This window comes from Chelonoidis abingdonii, chromosome 2 (genome assembly GCF_003597395.2).
Source record: "Chelonoidis abingdonii isolate Lonesome George chromosome 2, CheloAbing_2.0, whole genome shotgun sequence".
NCBI lineage: Eukaryota > Metazoa > Chordata > Testudines > Testudinidae > Chelonoidis > Chelonoidis abingdonii.
Window position 1 is genome coordinate 62,475,291 of NC_133770.1, and position 20,869 is coordinate 62,496,159.

Consider the following 20,869-nt stretch of genomic DNA (forward strand, 5'->3'; position numbering starts at 1 on the left):
GGCTTCACACTCCAGGGAGATGTTCGGAGAGCTCGGGGGTTGAAATGTGCCTACTGCTAACGTGTAGAGAGACAGCAGGGCCTGTGTAGGCCTAGAGGGGAGTGCTTGTGTTGCCTGTGTCCACTGGAGTTGGGGAGCTGACCCCCTTTGGGCACTGACAAGGCTTTTTTTGTGCTAAGGGCAAGTGGCCACAGCTCTGGGTATCCCCAGGAAGCAGGTTACACTGTTGTCCTCATTTTTAAAAATGAACATAGTTCTTTAGAAAAGTAATTTACCCTGATGTAAAAGTAGTATGTAATGATAAATATTTTTCTTTCCTAGGAAAAGTTGTCAAAAGGAAAAAATTAATAAAGAAACATAAACATATCTTAATGTGAACGCTTTGAATGGCTATTGTCTCTGAAAGATTTTGCTGTTTTCTTGTGTATGCAGCTTTTACCCAAAGTGATTTACTTCTGCAAGTCTAAGAACCATACAACAGAATAACACCATGAAGGATGATTTCTTAAATTACATAGAAGAGGAACCACCTAATCCTAGTAAGTTTTACAGTTAGTTGTTTCTTCTTTTGAATGTTAGGCTAGTTGTTGGAAGGATGTACTCCATTGCCATGAAACTAAGCCACATTTTGAATCTTGTCTGGTAGCCATGAGGGATTTCTATGGAAAAACAGATCAACCCTCCCATCGTCCTCCACAAATCATGCTACTCTGGCTATTAAGCTTTCTTCTGTGGTGTCTTTACCCAGCGAGTATGGACCCTTCTTGGGGAGCTATGTGGAGGAAACAGCATTCAGAAAATATTCATAGCTACCACTGAATACACGTATTCTCTTTTAACTTAATCGCAGCACTGGCTGGGCGTAGCTGTGTGTGGCCTTTCTACCAACTTAAGTGACCCTGGTGTGCCTAGTGAGTCACTCTAGTTTGAAAATAACTATGGCTTCCATCCTGCGAGCATTTATGCACGAGTAGTCCCATTGAATTTCAATGTGTCCGCTCATATGCGTAAAGTTATTTACATGCATCAGCAATGGGGCCTAAGTGTGCAAATGCTCCACTATGTCAGTCAGGGGCCAGTTTACTGCATTTGAAGTATTTTATATAATCATAACAAAGATAAGAGTGTCCTGTAAGTCTGTACAAAGGTGTTCTAAAAACTAGTGATGGAAAACACAGTAGTTATAGTTCAGGTTGAGATAGGATAGACAGCTGGTGTGTTGTGACCATCTTTTATCCTGTAGTTCATAGTCGCCTCACTATTCTATTGTGATTCCTCTGTCTGTTTCTTTCATCCGCTTGTTACTTCTCATCTTATTCCTTGATTATAAACTCTTTTGGGTGGAGATCTTTTTTTGCTTGTGTTTATACAGCCATAGCACAGTAGGATTGAGGCCTATAGGTACTACTGAAATATCAACAAATAATAAGATGCCTGTTCCACTCTAAGGCCCCAATCCTGCAAAGATAAAGGGCTGGTCTACACCTAAAAGTTAGGTCCATCTAACTACATTTCTCAGAGGTGTGAAAAACTTATGCTCTTGCGAGACATAGGTAAGCAGGCCTAAGCCCCAATGTAGGCACCATTAGGTTGACAGAAGAACTCTTCCATCAACCTAGCAGGTGGATTCACTAACCCCTTTCACCATTGTGGTAAGTATATATGCTACAGAGAGCATAGCTGCAGCTGTGCCACTGTAGCACTTCTAGTGTAGACATACACTTAGTCATACCCTCAGTTTTTGCAAGACTGAGGCCTAAGTTAGTCTTTAATGACTTCCCTTAAAATTAGTTTTTTGGGCAAATGATGTTTGTTCTCAGTTTGGATGTGATCTTTGGGGAGGAAAAAATTGAAAGTTCCTGACCTGTTTCAAGAGCATGAGAAAAATATGGTTTTCCTTCTTTAAAAAAATCTACTCTTTTGGTGCTCTGATAATTCAGAAAGGGATGTAATGTGCTTCATAGGAAGCTGACTTAAAAGACCTTGCTATTTGTGAAAGCAAAACCTACTTTCCTCTCCACAGAATCTGCAAGTAATGGCTGTGACAATCCTGGTTTCCAACATGATGAAAAACCTGAGCAAAATGACCAGTTACAGAAGAACAAGAAAAAGTAGGGGTTCCTTGATCTTAATACGCTGTTAAATTTCTTGCCCTGCCTTTCAAGAAAGGACCTGGATTAATTTTGCATTAATCTCTTTAGAAAGAAAAATGAGGAGTCAAAGGAAAAGATGGTCGGTATTTTGAAATTGGTTAGTGCATAGTTTATTGGTTTGATTTCTGTTTCTCATTGTTCCTTTTCTTTGCCTGTTGTACATTATGGTAACAGACTAATATGCAACCACAATACTGCATTTTGAAAGAGAAGAAAGAGGTCTGTGCAAAACTTAGTATTGCCGCACAGCCATTTTTGTGCATTGGTCTCAGGCTCCTCTCTTTAAAAATATGGCCTGTTGTGCAAAGTTCCCCCCACAGCTAACTGCCAGTGCTTAATGATGTTTCAGCACTAGAACCATGACAGAGTGAAATTCACCCATGTTAAGGACTGAAGTGAGGCATGTGCGGTAAATAGGGCCTTGCCCTGGCTCTGTCAACTGGAGATAATTTTACCATTCGTGCATAATGTCTCATGAATTATCCAGAGAAACAAGTGCTGTGTTTTTCTTAAATGTGATAACTGCTACATACTTGTTTCTGTTGGTAGGCAGCAGCCAAATGTTTGTCAACTACCTGTTCTTGTTTACATTTTAAATACACTGAGAAAATATGTGGTGCAGTAGAATGCACACAGAGAGACAGTGAGTTGCACAGGTAATGTTAGATACATTCTTTCTTCTGCGGATTAGGGGATTCATCCTGCCAACATGTCCTAACTCCCTCAATAAAAACTGGCCTAAAATGGTGTGTAAGCTTTTTCAAAGTGTATCCCATGTGTTTTGTTTGCCTTCACAGTATCTAATTCATTGCTTCACAAAGTGTTTTGGGATACCCAGATTGCTAATGGTGCTATGTAAAAACAAATCCTATTCTGTGTGTCTTAGTAAGATATCGTCACAATTATGTGAATTTGTCAACCTTCAATTAATTCGTTTTTCTTTATATTAATGTAGTTTGCGTATGCCGATTGGCTGGATATCATTTTGATGATAATAGGTTTGATTGCAGCTGTTGCAAATGGAACAGGGCTGCCACTTATTATCTTTGTCTTTGCAGAGATGACAAACAGCTTTGTGATGATTGGCCAAGCAGTAAATATGTCTTCAGGTAAATAAAAGTTGTTCAACTTCTGAAAATATTTGTTAGAGTCTCTTATTTACTGGATTGGCAGAGGTTCAGGATGGAGTACTGCTGTGGTGTTAAAAGCCATGAAGAGCACAGTGAATTCTGAGAAGTCCTTCCTTTTTACCCTACTGTATAGTACAGTAGCAAACTAGACACTTGATAAATTACAGAGCAGTACATATGGTAACTATAAAACGATTTACTACTTTCTATAGCTTATAGTTAATCCATGGAATTCACTGCCCAACAAGGTCACCAAATCAAGTTCTGTGATTGGATTTTTAAAACAACAAAATAGGATCATTAATTCTATTTTGCCTCTATATGAGCTAGGCTTATGATAAGGGCAATCATAACTTACCCTAAAATATATGTGCTGACACCTGGAAGGGATCTTCTATTTCTCCCAGGTTTGAACAGTTTTGCACATTCGGTTAGGTGCATTATTACTGAAATTTACCCTTTTGTAGATATCCAGCAAAAGGCTGAGCTACCACTTGGACCCCACTTGGGCCCAGTTTTGAGGCTTGAATGGAACATAAGTGGTGCATAAAAGTCAGCCTTATGGTGTCTGCATGGATTAATTTTGCCTTATGTGAGGTAGAAGGGGGAGTTATTAACTTCTGAAAAATTAGATATTGGCCACTGTTGGAATCTGAAGGTCAGATCAGATGAAGCTATGATCTGACCAGTGTCCTTTGACGTAGTGAGCTAAATCCATGACATCACTCTACAGTAACCCTCTGAGCTGACTCAGAAGTTTGCCCTGTTTGATCCTCCACTGGAAGGATGATGGCCACCATGAAAGTTATAAATCTACAGCACTGTTGCAGGGAGTGTAGTGTCATACAAAACACCCATAAGATTATGGCCTAAAACCTCCATGACTTGTTTTATGCTTGTTCTAATAAAACTGAATATTTTTCTTTGTTACAGTTAATCTTTCGGCTGTGATGAGTAGTAGCTCTACTTGTCCAGCAGTTCCAGGTTTGGATATAGAAGCTGAAATGACCAGGTAAGAACCTCTGCAATTATTTTCAGAAGAATAGCACAGTGTAGTTTGTATATTTCTTTGTGTATTAGACTGTAAGCCAAATTTGACCCTCAATTACATCCCATTGGCTTCAGCTGGATTGAACGTAACCTAATGTGTCTAACTTATCTTGAAAGATGCAACTGACCTTATGGACTTTTACTATTTTCTACAGGTTTGCCTACTATTATGTGGGTATTGGCTTTGCTATAGTGATACTGAGCACCATCCAGGTCTGGACATTTTTGACCTCAGCTGCAACACAAACAGCAAGAATCCACCAAAAGTTTTTTTTCGCAGTACTTCACCAGGAGATGGCTTGGTTTGATACCAGCCAGATTGGAACGTTGAACACCCGACAGACAGAGTGAGACGGCTCTATTTATCTATGCACCAGAAACCTGAGCCAAAAAGAAGTCTGATCTTTACCTTTATAGAAAAAGCTACAGGGAATTTCCAGGAAACCTTTTTAACTAAGACCCAAAATATTTCTGCTATCTGAGGGAGGAATTCGTTCCCATTTTTCACTTCACTTTCAGAGTTTCATTAACATTTCCACTGCGAGGGCTTATCTTCTGACATTGGCTTTGTAGTGTCTATGAGCTGTTTTGCAAACTACTGTAGATAAACAGCTCTGCTGTCTCCAGCTAGTTTACAAACACTGAAAATCCTGACATGGTATGAAATGAAACTGCACTCATAGTTATGAGCATTGTGTTATTATTTTGAACCTGATCCAAAACTAATTAAAATCATTAGGACTCTTTGGATTAGGTCCCTTGTGCAGGCTTCAGAGGAAGGTATGATCAGGGTATGCAGAGTTTTTTCAGATTTAGTTTTTGCAGGGAGGGATATGCCCAGTTTTTGGAAGATGTGAATCCTGAAGGGAATGAGAGAGGCTTGAATTTCACCAATCCTAGCTCCCATATATGTAAATAGGAAGAGAAAATTAGCGTGACACACAATGATTTTCCAAATAATAATTTACTAACACTGAGCTTGTCACTCTATATAATGCAAAATGGAAAAATTCCTTGTCTCAAAGATGTTAAAATCTAATAACAAAATTGAAGAAGATAGGATACATAGAGGAACTTAGAGGAAAAAGTAATGTAAAGGTTTTGGGGGTGAATTTTTGTTTTTGTATGAATTATTCCTTTTGAATATTGCATAAATGAATTGGGTCACGTGTGAATAAGCAGGGGTAGCAATGGCAGAAGTCTATCCAGAGGTTACGTCACAGAAAATGAGTTGTGATCTGCTAGTTCCTACCCCACAAAGAGCCATTACTGCTGTTCAGTATCCATGTCCAAAATTCCTACCACCCAATGATTTGAACAGTTAAACTTCTGACAAGCTTCTCTCCAGCAAAAGAGAAAAATGTGTGAGAAGGAGGTATTCATCAAAGTTAACAAATCTCTTTTTAATTAACAGTGATATTAACACCATCCACGAAGTCATTGGAGACAAGATCTGTATATTTGTACAATTCTTTACCACATTTCTGACAGGGATTGTTATAGGATTCGTCTACGGGTGGAAACTGACCTTAGTGATTTTGTCAGTTAGCCCTCTCCTTGCTGCAGCAGCAGCAGTTGGATCAATCATAAGTGCTGGGGAAAAATAAATAAAAATTCTACCTCTAAAAACAGATTGAGAGGGAGTGAACCCCAAAGCAACATGACCCCAAAGTTTGGAGAGGAGCCCTTCTCCTACGCCACTGGCTCCTGCCCCAAAATTTGCAGAGCTCTGTCTACACTGAGCATCGGCAGGCACCATTGGCATGCCATGGAGGCCTGGACTGCGTCCAGTCACCACCACTCACCACAGGGGAAGAGGATGATCAGCATTCAACAACTGTGATCACATTAGTAGATATTGCTTGTAATGCACAGAAAACATTACAAAGTGTTTCCATTTATAGGTTGTATTTTGTTTTCTCTCCCCTTTTCCCCCACCCAACCACTGAAAATGGTGGAGGAAGACTCGTAGAATCATAGACTTTAAGATCAGAAGGAACCATTATGATCATCTAGTCTGACCTCCTGCACAATGCAGGCTTCAGAATCTCACCCACTCACTCCTGTATCAAACCTGTGTCTGAGCCATTGAAGTCCTCAGATCATGAGACCTATAATTACTATAGTTTCTGAGTGCCCCACAAGCTTCATTGTGTTTAGCCTCACAACACCATGCAAGATAGGGGATTCCCATGTTACACACGGAGAAGTGAAACACTGAGAGAAGTTACTTTCCCAAAGTTGCCCAGGAAAACTGTGTTGGAGTGCGGACTGGAACCCAGGTCTCCTAAATTCTAGACTCTTTTCCTAACTGTTTGATCACCCTTTGTATCAGTACATAATTTACACCACTTAAATTGATTTCCATAAAATATTTTCCCCTTCCCCCCACCTTCTGAATTTTCCAGTTCCTGACATCATTCACTGCAAAAGAGCTGACTGCTTGTGCTAGAACAGGTGGAAGAAATTTTGACTGCTATCAGAACAGTTGTTGCTTTCAATGGACAAATGAAGGCATAAGAAGCTCCTCCTCCTCCTCTCTCTCCCTGCAACTCCTGCTGCTTTCTGTTATTCCCTCTCACCCTTTCTCCTGCCTACTTGTTATGTCTCTTTTGCCCTCCTTCCTCCAGCAGAGCACTCCATCACCTCTGTGTATCTAGAACATGGGTTGACAACCTATGGCACACGTGCCACATTTGGCACACGAGCCGATTTTGCCTGGCACGCGCTCCCAGTCGGGGTCCCAGCCACTGGCCCCACTCAGCTCGTGGCCAGCTGAGTGAACAGAATCCCAGGCCGGCAGAGGCTGAGTGGGGCCAGCGGCCAGGACCCCAGACCGGTGGCAGGCACGCCCCCCAGCTCTCCCCTCACTGCGCTCGGGTTCTGCAGGTCTCGGGAGTGTGAGCCACTGGGGCACGGGGCCCTGAGCCTGCTGTGGGAGAGGCGGCAGAGGCTCACACTCCCAGGAGCCGCAGAGCCCAAGCATGGCGTAGGGGGAACCGGGGGGTGCACAGGGACCGCCACCCACATGCATCCTCTGCAGGAGCCTCCCCCGGGAGGGCCACCGAGCAGCAGCCCAAGCAGGCACACGCCCCGGCTCCCACCTCATTGCACTTGGGTTCTGCTGCTCCCAGAAGTGTGAGCTGCCGCTGCCGCTGCCCCTCCAGCAGCTCACCCACTCCCACTGCCTCAGCACTCCATGTGGAGTTTTGCCTCCAAGTGGAGACAGTGTCTGACCAACATGGGTATGGTAAGGGAAGTCCTGGGGGCAGTCAGGGAGCAGGGGGAGGGTTGGATGGGTTGGGAGTTCTGGGGGTCCTGTCAGGAGGCAGGGATGTGGAGAGGGGTTGGGGCAGACAGGGGAAAGGTAGAGGGTAAGGTCCTAGGGGGGCAGTTAGGGTGGGGGGGTCTCCGGAGGGGGCAGTCAGGGAACAAGGAGCATGGAGGCTTAGGTAGGGAGTAGGGTTCTGGGGGGCAGTTAGGGGCAGGGGTCCCAGGAGGGGGCAGTCAGAGGACAAGGAGTGAGGGGGGAGTTGGGGGTTCTGACTGGGGCAGTCAGGGTGGGAAGTGGGAGGGAGTGGATGGGGGCGGGGCTAGGGCAGGGGTCTCTCCTCTTTTTTTGATTGTTGAAATATGATAACCCTAGGTGAGGTGGGAGCCGGGGGGGACATGGGGGCTGGCATTTGCATACAACCACTGCAGCCTGTAGGAGCCCCCGGGGGGTGCCAGGCCACAGCCTGGGCAGGACGGGGACGTCACAGCAGGGCCGCCCGGGGGGGGGGGCAAGTGGAGCAAATTGCACCAGGCCCAGGGTCCTGCAGGGACCCCCCAGGAGAGTTTTTCAGGGCCCCTGGAACGGGGTCCTTCACTTGCTCTGGGGGCCCTGGAAAACTCTCGCGGGGTCGGGCCCCCGGAGCATGTTCCGCAGCAATTCGGCTGCGGGGGGTCCTTCCGCTCCAGGACCCGCCTCCGAAGTGCCAGGTCTTCGGTGGCAATTCGGCGGTGGGGACCTCCCCACCACCAAAGACCCCAGGCCCCCTGAATCCTCTAGGTGGCCCTGGGTCACGGCTACTCCCCGCTAGTGGCGCCGCCGCCTTTGCAGTGCTGCTGCCCTCCCTGCACCATGCTGGCTTCTCCATGGCTGGGGCTCGCTGCTGCCACAAGCAGGACTCTCTGGCTCTCTGGTGCCTCTGGAAGGCGGCTCCTCCCTGCTGAGCTGCTGCAGTGGCACAAGCCCGGCGAAGCCAGTGACTGGACTTGGGGCGGGGGCCAACTGGGTGGGGTGGGAAGGACTCATGGGGGGGGCTGTGCACCTTCCAGGGGAGTTCAGGCGGCAAGGAGGGGGGAACCTGGTCTGGGGAGCAGTCCCTGGGCATGGCTGACCCCTGGACAGGCTGGCCCCTGGGATCTATAAAGGCCCGTTGGGATTTGTCCCTCAATGAACTGATGTCGGGTGGTAGGGGCGCAAGGTGGAAGTTTCACCTAGGGCACAAAATATCCTTGCACCGGCCCTGCCCCAGGGGGTGCATGCACCCCAGATTAAGAACCACTGCACTAAACTGGTAAGATCTGCATTTTAATTTAATTTTAAATGAAGCTTCTTTAAAAACTTTTTTGCTTTACTTGCAACAATAGTTTATAGACTTATAGAGAGACACTTTCTAAAAACATTAAAATGTATTACTGGCATGCAAAACCTTAAATTAGAGTGAATAAATGAAGACTCGGCACACCACTTCTGAAAGGTTGCCGACCCTTGATCTAGAGCAGAGAAAATACATATGCACAAGCAGCACACACAATTTTCTACTCTCTCAGTCCTAGTGGCGCCCCCCCATCCACAGTCTGGCACCTGAGGCGGCCGCCTCAGTCAGGGCCGGCTCTAGGTTTTTTGCCGTCCCAAGCAAAAAAAAGGTCGGCTGCCCCTACCCGAGCCCTGGACTCCCCCTCACCCCCACATCCCCCCTGCTGCCCCAGCCCTGGGCTCTCCCCCCACCACCTGCACCCTCTGCCGCCACAGCTCTGGGCCTCCCACCACCCACACTCCCCTGCAGCCCCAGGGCTGGGCTTTCCTCCCCACCAGCACCGTCTTCGGTCCCAGCCCTGGGCTCTCCCCTCCCACCTGCACCACCTGCCATCACAGCCCTGGGCTCTCCCCCAACACACACCCCGTGTTGCCCCGCTCTGGGCTCCCACCTTCCCCCNTTTGCATTTGGAAAGGAAGATGATATCTGTCTGTATTTGTGCAAGTTTCTTCATGAGGTTGATGGATTTCCACTCCATACAGCTAAATGCAGTGCCTTGCGTGGTGTCAAGTATCAGAGGGGTAGCCGTGTTAGTCTGGATCTGTAAAAGCAGCAAAGGATCCTGTGGCACCTTATAGACTAACTGTTAGTCTATAAGGTGCCACAGGATTCTTTGCTGCTTTTACAGATCCAGGGTATGGCTACACTTGGAATTTCAAAGTGCTGCTGCGGCAGCACTGCAGGAGCGCTACCGCGGCAGCACTTTGAAGTGTGAGTGTGGTCAGAGCAGCAGCGCTGGGAGACAGCTCTCCCAGCGCTGCACGTAAACCACATCCTTTACGGGTGTAGCGTGCAGCGCTGGGAGCTGTGCTCCCAGTGCTGCCGCCCTGACTACACTGACGCTTTACAGCGCTGTATCTTGCAGCGCTCAGGGCGCGAAAGTTGCAGCGCTGTAAAGTATGAGTGTAGCCAAGCCCCCAGACTAACATGGCTACCCCTCTGATACTTGACTACATGGCCTCCATTGCTATAGTTTCTGAGTGCCTCGCAAGCTTCATTGTGTTTAGCCTCACAACACCATGCAAGATAGCGGATTCCCATTTTATACAAGAAGAAGTAAAACATGGAGAGAAGTTACTTACCTGAAGTTGCCCAGGAAAACTGTGTTGAAGTGGGGACTCAAACCCATGTCTCTTAAATTCTAGGCTCTTTCCCTAACTGTTTGATCACTCTTTGTATCAGTACATAATTTACACCACTTAAATAGATTTCCATAAAATACTTTTCCCTTCCCCCTATCCTCTGAATTTTCCAGTTCCTGGCATCATTCACTACAAAAGAGCTGTCTGCTTATGCTAGAGCAGGATCCGTGGCAGAGGAAATTTTGACCTCTATCAGAACAGTTGTTGCTTTCAATGGACAGATGAAGGCATTAGCAAAGTGAGGTTTTTTAACTAATTGTTGATTGCACATAATATTTGAGAAAGTGATGTGTGGTTATTTTAAAAAAATCCAAGATGATCTGTCAGTTTATCCCCCAGACAGCTGAGAAGTTCAGATGAAGATAAATATGATCATATGGAAGGAAATGTTTTCTGTCACTCATAAACATTTGCAATCACTCAGTTGACCTACATTATGGAGGGGCACTGTAAGGCCCAATTTCCCTCCGACACTAACCTGAAGTCCAATTTGGAAGCTGAAGCTATAGAAAATGCAATCTTCTCTTAGGCTCCAGTCCAACAAAGCATTTCTGCAAATACTTTAAGCACATGCGCACTCCCACAGAAATCATTGATTAAGTGTTTACAGTTAAGTTCATGTTTTACTGGATCATGACATTAAGTAAGATTGCCTATCACTTTCCTGTGTCATCGATTTGAAGAGGGCTACCCACATGCTTAAAGTTAAATGCGTGCTTAGTGCTTTGCAAATAATCCTCTTCTTGCTCTAATCTGAACAGCACCAATGATATCTGAGCAGTTTATGTGGAAGAAATTAAATGCACATCATTTTAGGATATCTTCACTACTGTATAAACACTGCCATTCATTTTGGGCCTTCCCACTTTTGGTCAGGGCATTTTTGTACATAATGTATGTGTCAAGAGGTTCCTACAAAGCTTCTGAGCATGTCATTGAACAAGAATGTCCTTCTGAAACGTTCTGAGAACATTGCTGGGCTGAGCGGTGCTTTCTGTAATGCCCTTGAGAAGCTAAAGGGGCTTAGATAGCTAATGAGTGAACAGAAGCTGTTATTGATTGATGGAAAACCATAAGCTTGTAAAGGAATCACAAGCAAAAAGAGAATGATTTTTTTTCATTAGCTAACTGTTAATCCTTGTCTCACAGGTGTTTACTTGCATAATATGGTGCTTAATTTGTATTTAATTGCTTGCTATTGGCATATGTCTTGGTAATTTAGCTTATGAGAATAGTTCCTGGCTTCCAACAGTGTTCAGCAGGAGAGAACTACTGCCAGGTTGTGGAGTCAAAGAAGATTCTGGCTTCTGTTTACTCGTTTGGTTTTATCTAAAGCACTTTTTCTTCAAAAACTGAATGAGCACTAACTCTTCCCTTTGCGAGCTGATATTCATAGAATCCTAGAAATGTAGGGCTGGAAGGGACCTTGAGAGATCATCAGTTCCAGCCCCCTGCACTGAGGCAGGTTCAAGTATACCTAGGCCATCTCTGACAGGTGTTTGTCTAACCAGTTCTGAAAAACCTCCAATAATGGGGATTCCACAACCTTCCTCAGTAACACATTCCAGTACTTAACTATCCTAATAGTTACACAGTTTTTCCTAATATCTAACTTAAACCTCCCTTGCTGCCCATTACCCTGATTATTTCTTGTTCTGTCTTCTGTGGATATGGAGCACAACCGATCACCATCCTCTTTGTTACAGTCCTTAGCATATTTGAAGACTGTTAGCTAGGTCCCCGCTTAGTCTTCAATTTCCAAGACCAACATGCCCAGTTCTTTTAACCTTTTCTCAGATTTTCTAAACTTTTTATCATTTTTGTTGCTCTCTTCTAGACTTTCTCTAGTTTGTCCACACCTTTCCTAAACCGATACACTACTCTGGCAGAGGCCTCCCCAGAGACAAGTAAAGTGGAACAATTGCCTCCCATGTCTTAAATATGATACTCTTGAGTGCACTCTAGAATATTATCTTTTTTTCACAACTACATCACGTTGTTGGTTCATGTTCAATTTGTGATATACTTGAATTCCCAGATCCTTTTCTGCAGTACTACTGCCTAGCCAGTTATTCCCCATTTTGTACTTGTGCATTTGATTTTTCCTTCCTAAGTGTAGTACTTTGCACTTGTCTTTATTGAATTTCAAGTTGTTGATTTCAGGCCAATTTTTCCAATATTACGTAAGAATGGCCATATTGGGTCAGACCAATGGTCTATCTAGTCCAGAATCTTTTCTTCTGGCAGTGTCCAGAACTGCACAGGGAGGCTTTGGCAAACCAGTAAAGTGCCTAAAACCACTATGGCTTATTGTTAAAAAGGGACCTAGTCAGCAAGCTGTAAATTGGCCATTCAGCAAACTCAGTTTGACCAAGGCAGGAGGGGAGAGGGTTTTGGGGTGCCACGGAAGGGGCAACTTGACCCCATGTCCTTCCTGATAAGAATTGTATTGAAGTTGCTGATACATGTTAGAAGAGCAGGATGTACCCTCAGGAATGTCTATTGGGGTCTCAAGGCTGCAAGCTCTGGAAAGATCCACACCTGGTTAATCAATAATCAGAAGGAACCTCTTGCTTGAAACTGCTTACTTAACAAGGTTTCTTTAAGGGACATATCATTCTATTACTAATGTATAAATAAGGGGACTTGTTTGGGGACTCTTCGGGACTGGTCTCTCCCTCTGGATGCATCTTCTGTTCCTCAGCAGAAGATGGGCTGCCACTATATCACTCGAAAGCCACACTCAGCTTTGGTAATTATCAAGGGTTGGGGGTGTTTTACTAACTTGCTGCAGATGTGTGTAAGTGCTTGAGACTAGTAAAGTTTAGCTTTAAGTGAAAGTACTCTTGTGTTGTCCTGTTTGTGCCAGTCATCTATGTCTCCCCTGATTTATTTCCTGACACCTCCTCGCATACAGTAAAGTTACCAAGAGCTTTGGGTTGAAAGAACCCCAGGTAACAGTGCCACATACTTCAGAGTAAATGAACAGAACAGTGCAATTTTTGAATGATCGAACCCGTCATCCAGTCCCAGATTCTGGCACTCAGATGTTTAGGGGCATCCACAGCATAGGGTTCCACCCCTGACCATCTTGGGTAGTAGCCATTGATGGACCTAGCCTCCATGACCTTATCTAATTCTTTTTTGAACTCAGTTATACTTTTGGCCTGGCAATGAGTTGTTGATTGCATTACGTCAAGAAGTACTTCATTTTGTAAGTTTTAAACCTACTACCCATTAATTTCAATGGGTGACCCTGGTTCTTATGTTACATGAAGGGGTAAATAACAGTTTCCTATTAATTTTATCTTCATTATTTTCTAGACCTCTATCATATCCTCTCTTAGTCATCTCTTTTCTAAGATGAACAGTCCAGTCTTTTTAATCTCTCCTCAGGTGGAAGTTGTTCCAAACCACTAATAATTTTTGTTGCCCTTCACTGTACCTTTTCTAATTCTAATATATCTTATATGAGATGGGGCAACCAGAACTGCACACATTATCTGAGGTGTGGGCATATCATGGATTTACACAGTGGCATTATGATATTTTCTGTTTTATGAGCTATCCCTTTCCTAACGGTTCCTAACATTCTGTTTAGCTTTTTTGACAGCTGCTGCACATTGAGTAAATGTTTTTGGAGAATTGTCCATGATATCTATAAGATCTCTTTCTTAAGTGGTGGCAGTTAAATTAGACCCTGTCATTTTTCATTTATAGTTGGGATTGTTTTCTAATGTTCATTACTTTGCATTTATCAACATTGAATTTCATCTGCCATTTTGTTGCCCAGTCACCCAGTTTTGTGAGATGCCTTTGTAGTTCTTTGTAGTCAGTTCTGGACTTAACTATGTTGAATAATTTTGTATCATCTGCAGTTTTTGCCACCTCATTGTTCACTCTCTTTTTCATATAATTTATGAATATGTGAACAGCACAGGTCTTTGTACAGATCCTTGGGGGACCCTGCTATTTATCTATCCCCGCTGTGAAAACTGACCATTTATTCCTACCCTTTGTTTCCTATCACTCTTATCCCAAGTCTTTGCTTAAGAGCCTTTGGTGTGGGACCTTGTCAAAGGCTTTCTGAAAGTCCAAGTACGCTATATCAACTGTATTACCCTTGTCCACACGCTTGCTGAAACTCTCAAAGAATTTTAATAGATTGGTGAGGCACAATTTCCGTTTACAAAAGCTGTGTTGACTGTTCCCCAGCATATCATGTTTATCTGTGTGCCTGATAATTCACTCAGAGCAGCCACATTCAGTGAAATAATGCCAGAGGGCAGACCTACTGTTGACAATTATTGAGCCAGATCCTCTGTTGATGTAAAATCAATAAAGCTGTGTTGATTCACACCATCTAAGAATCCAGATAATTGATCTTTATGGCAGAAAGCCCTGGAAGCATGAGAGGAATCTAGGAACTGAATGTCATCTGGGTACATACCAAATTTAACATTTATCGTCTGTTTTCAGATATGATGTTAACCTAGAGAATGCTAGGAAAGTTGGAGTCAAAAAATCCATTACCACCTACACATCTTTGGGTTTCACAGAGTTTGTTTTATTTGGAGCCTTTGCTCTTGCATTTTGGTACGGAACCAAACTCACAGTGGAGGAGAAAGAAAATTATGACAATCGGACATGTGTTAATTGTAAGTACAGCACAGTATAGTCAATTCGCTGAGGCAAACTCTTTTAAAATGGTCTATAAATTAGAGAAAATGCTTTGTTGTTTAAATACTGCATCAAAGGATCCATAATTTCTACTCGGGCACAAAGTACCCATTAGACTGAATGTTAAAATATGTTTAATATAAACCTACAGAGATGTTAAATCTATATATTTAAGACCTTAAAGTTCCATAACAAATATCTCATTTGGTCACTGTCATGCTGTCTGGAGTGGTTCACGACCATGAGTGCCTGCCTCAGGGCAGGCTGTCAGAAAACAGGGCAGATACCCCAAACTGGCAGTGTGTTCTATAATTAGATTTCACCAAGCCAGTAACAAATGTGAATTCCTGGATCACTATACCAGTCTTACCATGGAGTCACGGACAGACTCTCCAGTCTATCTTGCCACCCAGACAAACTTGACTTCATGATAAAAGGTCATTTACACCAAAAATCACACCACATCCAGGTTGTTTCCAGTTCCAGAGACTAATCACTTACCCCAGATCAATTGGTATCCTAGATTTTGCACCAAAGACAATGCTGGTAGACAATTCTGTAGTAAATTAACTAAAGGTTTATTAGCTAAGAAAAGGTAAGAGTTATTGAGAGATTAAAGTAGATAAAATATATGTACAGATGAGTCAGTCTATAATTCCAAATGGTAGCAGTGATGTAGTGATGTGCCAGTTTCCCAAAAGTCTCTCAGGGCTACCCAGAATAACTCAGGGAATCTCCATCTCTGTGTTCATTTATTCTGCCCTGCAAGAATCCAAACAGTGGAGAGATGAAGGATTTTTCCCAGAATCCATACTCATAGTTTTCTTCCCACAGAAAACAAGCTGACAGGGTCAGTACCCATGTGGGCTTTTCCTTTGATGGCAGAGAGTGAGGAATACATTTGGAGTCTTTGACCTTCGATCATCACACACAATGACCTCTTGCTTTGAAATTAACACTTTTCTGTTAAATTCTTCATTTGCATTCCACAAGACTTCTTTCTCATTTGATGGGTTATTTACTGACAGGGGCATACACTATGTGAATGTTTACTACAGCATTATAACAGGATCCAGATAAGTGAAAACAATGCATTAGTTAAAACAATGCATTAACATCCCATTAGTTTTCATGAAGTTTAAACACCAAATACATTCTTATACGTTTAACAATCACTTTTCTCTATAATAATACACAAGTGAATTGGTCTGGCTTCCAGCTATGCATCTGTATGCATTCAGAGAGGTCTGGAGTTTTGGCATGAGCTGGCACCTGGTCTGCCAGTGTCACAGCCATGTGACCATCTTTCTTTTTTTTTTTTTAAATCCCTGCAAGGGATTATTGTACTTCACCAAAACTTTTAGATTATTTTTTCTTTGGAAAGGAATAAGGCCCTGATCCTGCAAAGATTTGGGAACGTGCTTTATGCACTGTGAGTAGCCCCATTGACTTCTGATGAGAACGTGACTTCAGTGGAACTAGTCACAAGGCATAATGTTAAGCATGCACTTTGAAGGATTGGGGCCTCAGGAAACTGTGGATTAACTCTCTCTGAGGACGCTGAGGTTTTTAATATTGCAAAGAGATGGAGAGATGTCTAATTTCACTATTCTCTTAATGGGAGTTAATGAAATCATCAGCAACAAAAAAAGCTAATCCAACTGTTAAAGGACATGCGATGCACACAATAGCTACATTCATCACTTCCTATGTCAAATCCAGGGAATGTATAAAAACTGGAGGAGCTGGAAAAATGCAGCCTGAAATTTTAGTTTTGATTTCTTTTTTTATATATATTTTTTTCTGGAAAAGTTCTTACAGAACCACCAGGATTATCATGACACTAAAGAAACTCCAGGTCTGGAACCAGTGTATGCTAGCTCCTGTTTTTGTTCCCTGTAGGTATTCTTCTCTGCTCTCCTTGGCGCATTCTCTCTCGGCCAGGGCTCCCCACACTTGGAGAGTGTTGCCAATGCTCGAGGTGCTGCCTATGAAGTATACAAGGTTATCAGTAAGGTACTTAATGTCGTTTTTCTAGCAGTCTGAAATTTCTGATTTATTTCTCAAAAAATTCAAAAAGTGGATGAACTCCATAGACTCAGACCACTGAAAACAAAAATAAGATGACATTTCTCTTCATATTGATGAAACACAAGCCTTAACCAAAGCCCTAAATGAGCTTATTGCAATCTTGGGGGAAATTGAGATCTATAGCTCAACTTTACAGGTTGGAGCCCTTGTTCCTGTTAGGTTTCTCACTCCCTCATTCATTTATTTTTTAGAGTAAGTGATGAAGAGCTAAGTGAAATGACATTGCTCTTTAAAATACAAGTATATGGAGTGGACATGATTTCAGTTCAACTGCTTTTGATTTGGAGATTAACAGTGCTGTTGAAAGCTCTGGTAATACTGTTGCTGGGGAATAGGGATGCTACACTTTCACTAACTAACTCTTAGAATTTTGTACAGTAGTTTGTTATATATCTGCAGTCTCAGGTTCATATTAGGTTACAACAAAGGGCTGAGTTTTGCCCTCTGTTATGGCCATAAATGCCAGTTGGTTTCAGTGAGGTTGTGTGGATATAACAAAGGGCGGAATTTTGCCCAGAGAAACTGAATTAAGGGTGATCAAACTCTGTGTAACCACCTGTGGAGTTGGTTGTTCCTGACCTATTACACTAAGCAATTCTTTAGGGGACTCGCCTCGGACTACAGCAATGATGGCTACAGAGGCTCAGAACTCTGCTTCCCAGATTGCCTAGAGTCTGGGATGGAGATAGAACAAGCTGGAAGCTACTACCAGAACCAATCAGAAACCAGAACTCAGAGAAAAGGGTTTGGTTTTATTTTTGGTTTTGCTGGGAGCAGAGAGAGCCTAAGAGGTCCCCTTTAAACTTCCCATTCCTACTCAAAGAGAAGATTTGAACTCTGCTGATGATTACTGGGTCATTGAAAACTGTCAGTCCAACAGAGATCAGCAACATGGGAAGTGGAGGAGCAATTCCAGGTCAGGCTATTTAGCGCCAGGCTAATTTTCCGTTGGACTTCAGACCAGGGAGCCTCAGGATGATGGTATCTTATTAGGGGTGAAGACTTTGTAATATATCCCCGATTTATTTATTTTGCTTGTGGATTTTAAGCCAACCAACAATTACAGGCTGCATCACTCCTTTAAGAACTGATTCTCAACCCACATTCTGCCTAGGCAGATGGTGGGAGGGAGCTAAGGGATTTGGGCCCATTGTAAATGTTGGGAGATGGATGATTTAGGGTATAGTTGATGTTTTATTATTCTAGTTACTCCTGTTCTTTCCTTGTCTCTTATCCCAAAATGCTTTGCAGGGTATACACAAGGATTGCATTTCACTGGTAGGCAGATTCCTCTGGGGTGAAATACAGCAACCATTGATCAGTTAAACTGCTATGTAGTGCTGCAATGTTTATTTTACTGTCCTAAACAACTTATCCATCTAAAGCCACAATTGTAAAATCACACAAATGTGTAATACCTTTTCAAAATCTCTCTCCAGCACCATCTTATAGATAGCAGTGCCAAGGAAGGATACAGACCGGATAAGCTCAAAGGAGAGATTGAATTCAAAGACATCCATTTCAGTTACCCATCTAGACCTGATGTTAAAGTAAGTGATCTTTTTAAATTCATCTTTGCAGTGAAAAGCTGCTGCCATTTTCTGTGTGACCAAAAAGAAAACTGATATTTTATCAATGTAATGTGTTTATTTTAATTCAGTTTTTTTTAAAGTGCCCATCCTGTACTCTGGGTATTTATGTACCACAGTGTGGTCAAGTTGAAAGAACATTTGGTGAGGACTCAGGAGAGCAGGATTCTATTCCCAGCTCTGCCACTGGCCTGCAAAGTAACACTTGGCAAGTCACTTCCTCAGTTTCCCCATCTGTAAAATGAGGATAGTAATACTGACCACCTCTTTAAAGTACTTTGAGATATATGGATGAAATGTACTATGTAAGAGCTAAATGTTATTATATTAGTTACAAAAATACAACAACAATGCAGGATGAATGTCCTTCCAAAACTAAAGCTTTGTCTTCATCACCATCATCCACCTTTTCTTCATTTTCACCTGCTGGAAAAAGCAAGGGAGAACAAATGGTGCTTATAGCATAACCTGAAGGTGAGTAAATTTGGCCTCTGGTGAATTGAATCAGAAGCAAATTCTTCATTCAAGCTCTCTCACCAAGAATGCCTCACCTCCAGCCCTCTTGTGGTTAAACCCAGAAAGCTGTTTGTGTCCGTGCTTCAGAAGATCTCAGCTGCTGTGATATCCCATGTGGGGAGAGGTAATCTTGGAGATAGCCAGGACTCAACCTATTTTAAGACTTATTGGTTAAAGCCATTATTCTAAATCACTCCTAACAATGAAATGGAAGCCAGTGCAGATCATAGAGCATGGAGGCAAGATTCTCCCTACAGAAAATGCCCTCTAAGAAACAGACTGCCATACTCTCCACTGGCTGAAGTTTGTGAGGGGAGTCATCTTGTTGTACAGTCCCATGTATGGTACTTTGCAGTAATCTAATATTTCTCTCTGGATTGACATCTGTACCAGAATTGAAAGTTCAGAACCTTCTGGCCAAGTGCAAAAGACAAACAAAATGCTATTAGCCGCTACTGCTTCCTGCGTGCAAAAGCAGCTGTGGATTGAACAGGTTACAAACTCACCTGAGTGTGCTGCTGTTAGCTCTGCCATTTCTTCTGATGTGTTCCTCCAACCTACAAGCGTAAACTCAATCATCTCTGAGGTGAGTCACAGCTGACTTGCCTGCACCAAACCCACCCTGTAACTTGCTGGCTAAACCAGTCAATTTCTCCCGGCTGGGTCTGATGAATCAGAGACCTAGAGCTAAGTTATCTGAATACTGAAGTCAGTGTAGTCTGTACTTTCTTACTGTCTTCCCCTAATGGTCTTGCATACAAACTGAGCAGGAGGGTGACAAGACAGAATCCCACAGCACTCTACACAAGAGAAGCCCTGGGCCGGATGAGCCACGGTTTGGGCCTGTGGCTGGAATGGGATGGAGACATTCAAGAATGATTCCATCCATCCCTTCCAGAGTTCACCCTATGTCAGCAGTGGCTCATTATCAATGGTATCAGAGGTAGCTGGCAGAGCTAAAAGAATCATCCTGGATACCTGGTTCTCATCAATCACCAGCCAAAGATAACAACAGACCAGATCAAGGCAATGTCTATTTGGTACCCAAATTTAGAATGAACAGGGTCACAGAGAGCTGAAGACTCTGGTTATTGTCAGTGTTACCTTGACATGCCCTTTCTTGCCTTACCTAAAAAGGGAGGTTAGAGCTGGGATGGTCATGATGAGAAATGATGTTAAAGGGGTGGAGGAGGATGCTCTTGCTTGGTCAAGCAAACACCAAAGCTTATCTGCTATTAGCTTACCGGAAAACTGGAGCTCTTCTGGTATAGTATAAGGAGACGAGAACAATATTACTATTGGTTTGATCTTCTACTGAAAAAAAATGTGTAGTCATAAATCAGCCTAAATATCAATATACATAAGAGTTCCCATAGGAGACAAATATTTTGGCCACTAGTAATATTAGAGATTTATAAGATGGGATAAACGGACTGAGGTAAAATGTTCCTAAATGTGAACATTGCAACAAAAGTGTCATTACTCCATAACTAATTCCTCCCTAGTAAATTCTAGAGATTGTCAAACCCTGACTCTTCGTTCCATTGGGGATATTACAACACCCACTTTGTTTTCAGAGCCAAAGCGTTTTTCTTATGGCAGCTTTATAGAATAAGAATAGAACAAAGCAAAATTGTTATTAGCAATAAAAACTTTTTCTTGTCATCTTCAAAGTGCTTTCCAACCCGGCTAGGAACAAAGGACTGAAAGCAG

The 20,869-nt window shown here is 43.1% G+C and overlaps 1 protein-coding gene across 1 annotated transcript in view; it reads left to right on the forward strand.

Annotated features, from left to right (window-relative positions):
* The first annotated feature begins 490 nt into the window (after window positions 1–490).
* The window catches only part of LOC116826633 (ATP-binding cassette sub-family B member 5-like), a 150,110-nt gene continuing 129,731 nt past the window's right edge, over window positions 491–20,869 (forward strand). The window contains 12 exon segments of the mRNA XM_075062395.1: window positions 491–539; window positions 2,024–2,111; window positions 2,202–2,250; window positions 3,109–3,262; window positions 4,217–4,295; window positions 4,489–4,680; window positions 5,748–5,925; window positions 10,394–10,518; window positions 14,760–14,919; window positions 14,921–14,938; window positions 16,863–16,976; window positions 18,491–18,601. Of these exon segments, the coding sequence (XP_074918496.1) occupies window positions 491–539; window positions 2,024–2,111; window positions 2,202–2,250; window positions 3,109–3,262; window positions 4,217–4,295; window positions 4,489–4,680; window positions 5,748–5,925; window positions 10,394–10,518; window positions 14,760–14,919; window positions 14,921–14,938; window positions 16,863–16,976; window positions 18,491–18,601 (1,317 nt within the window).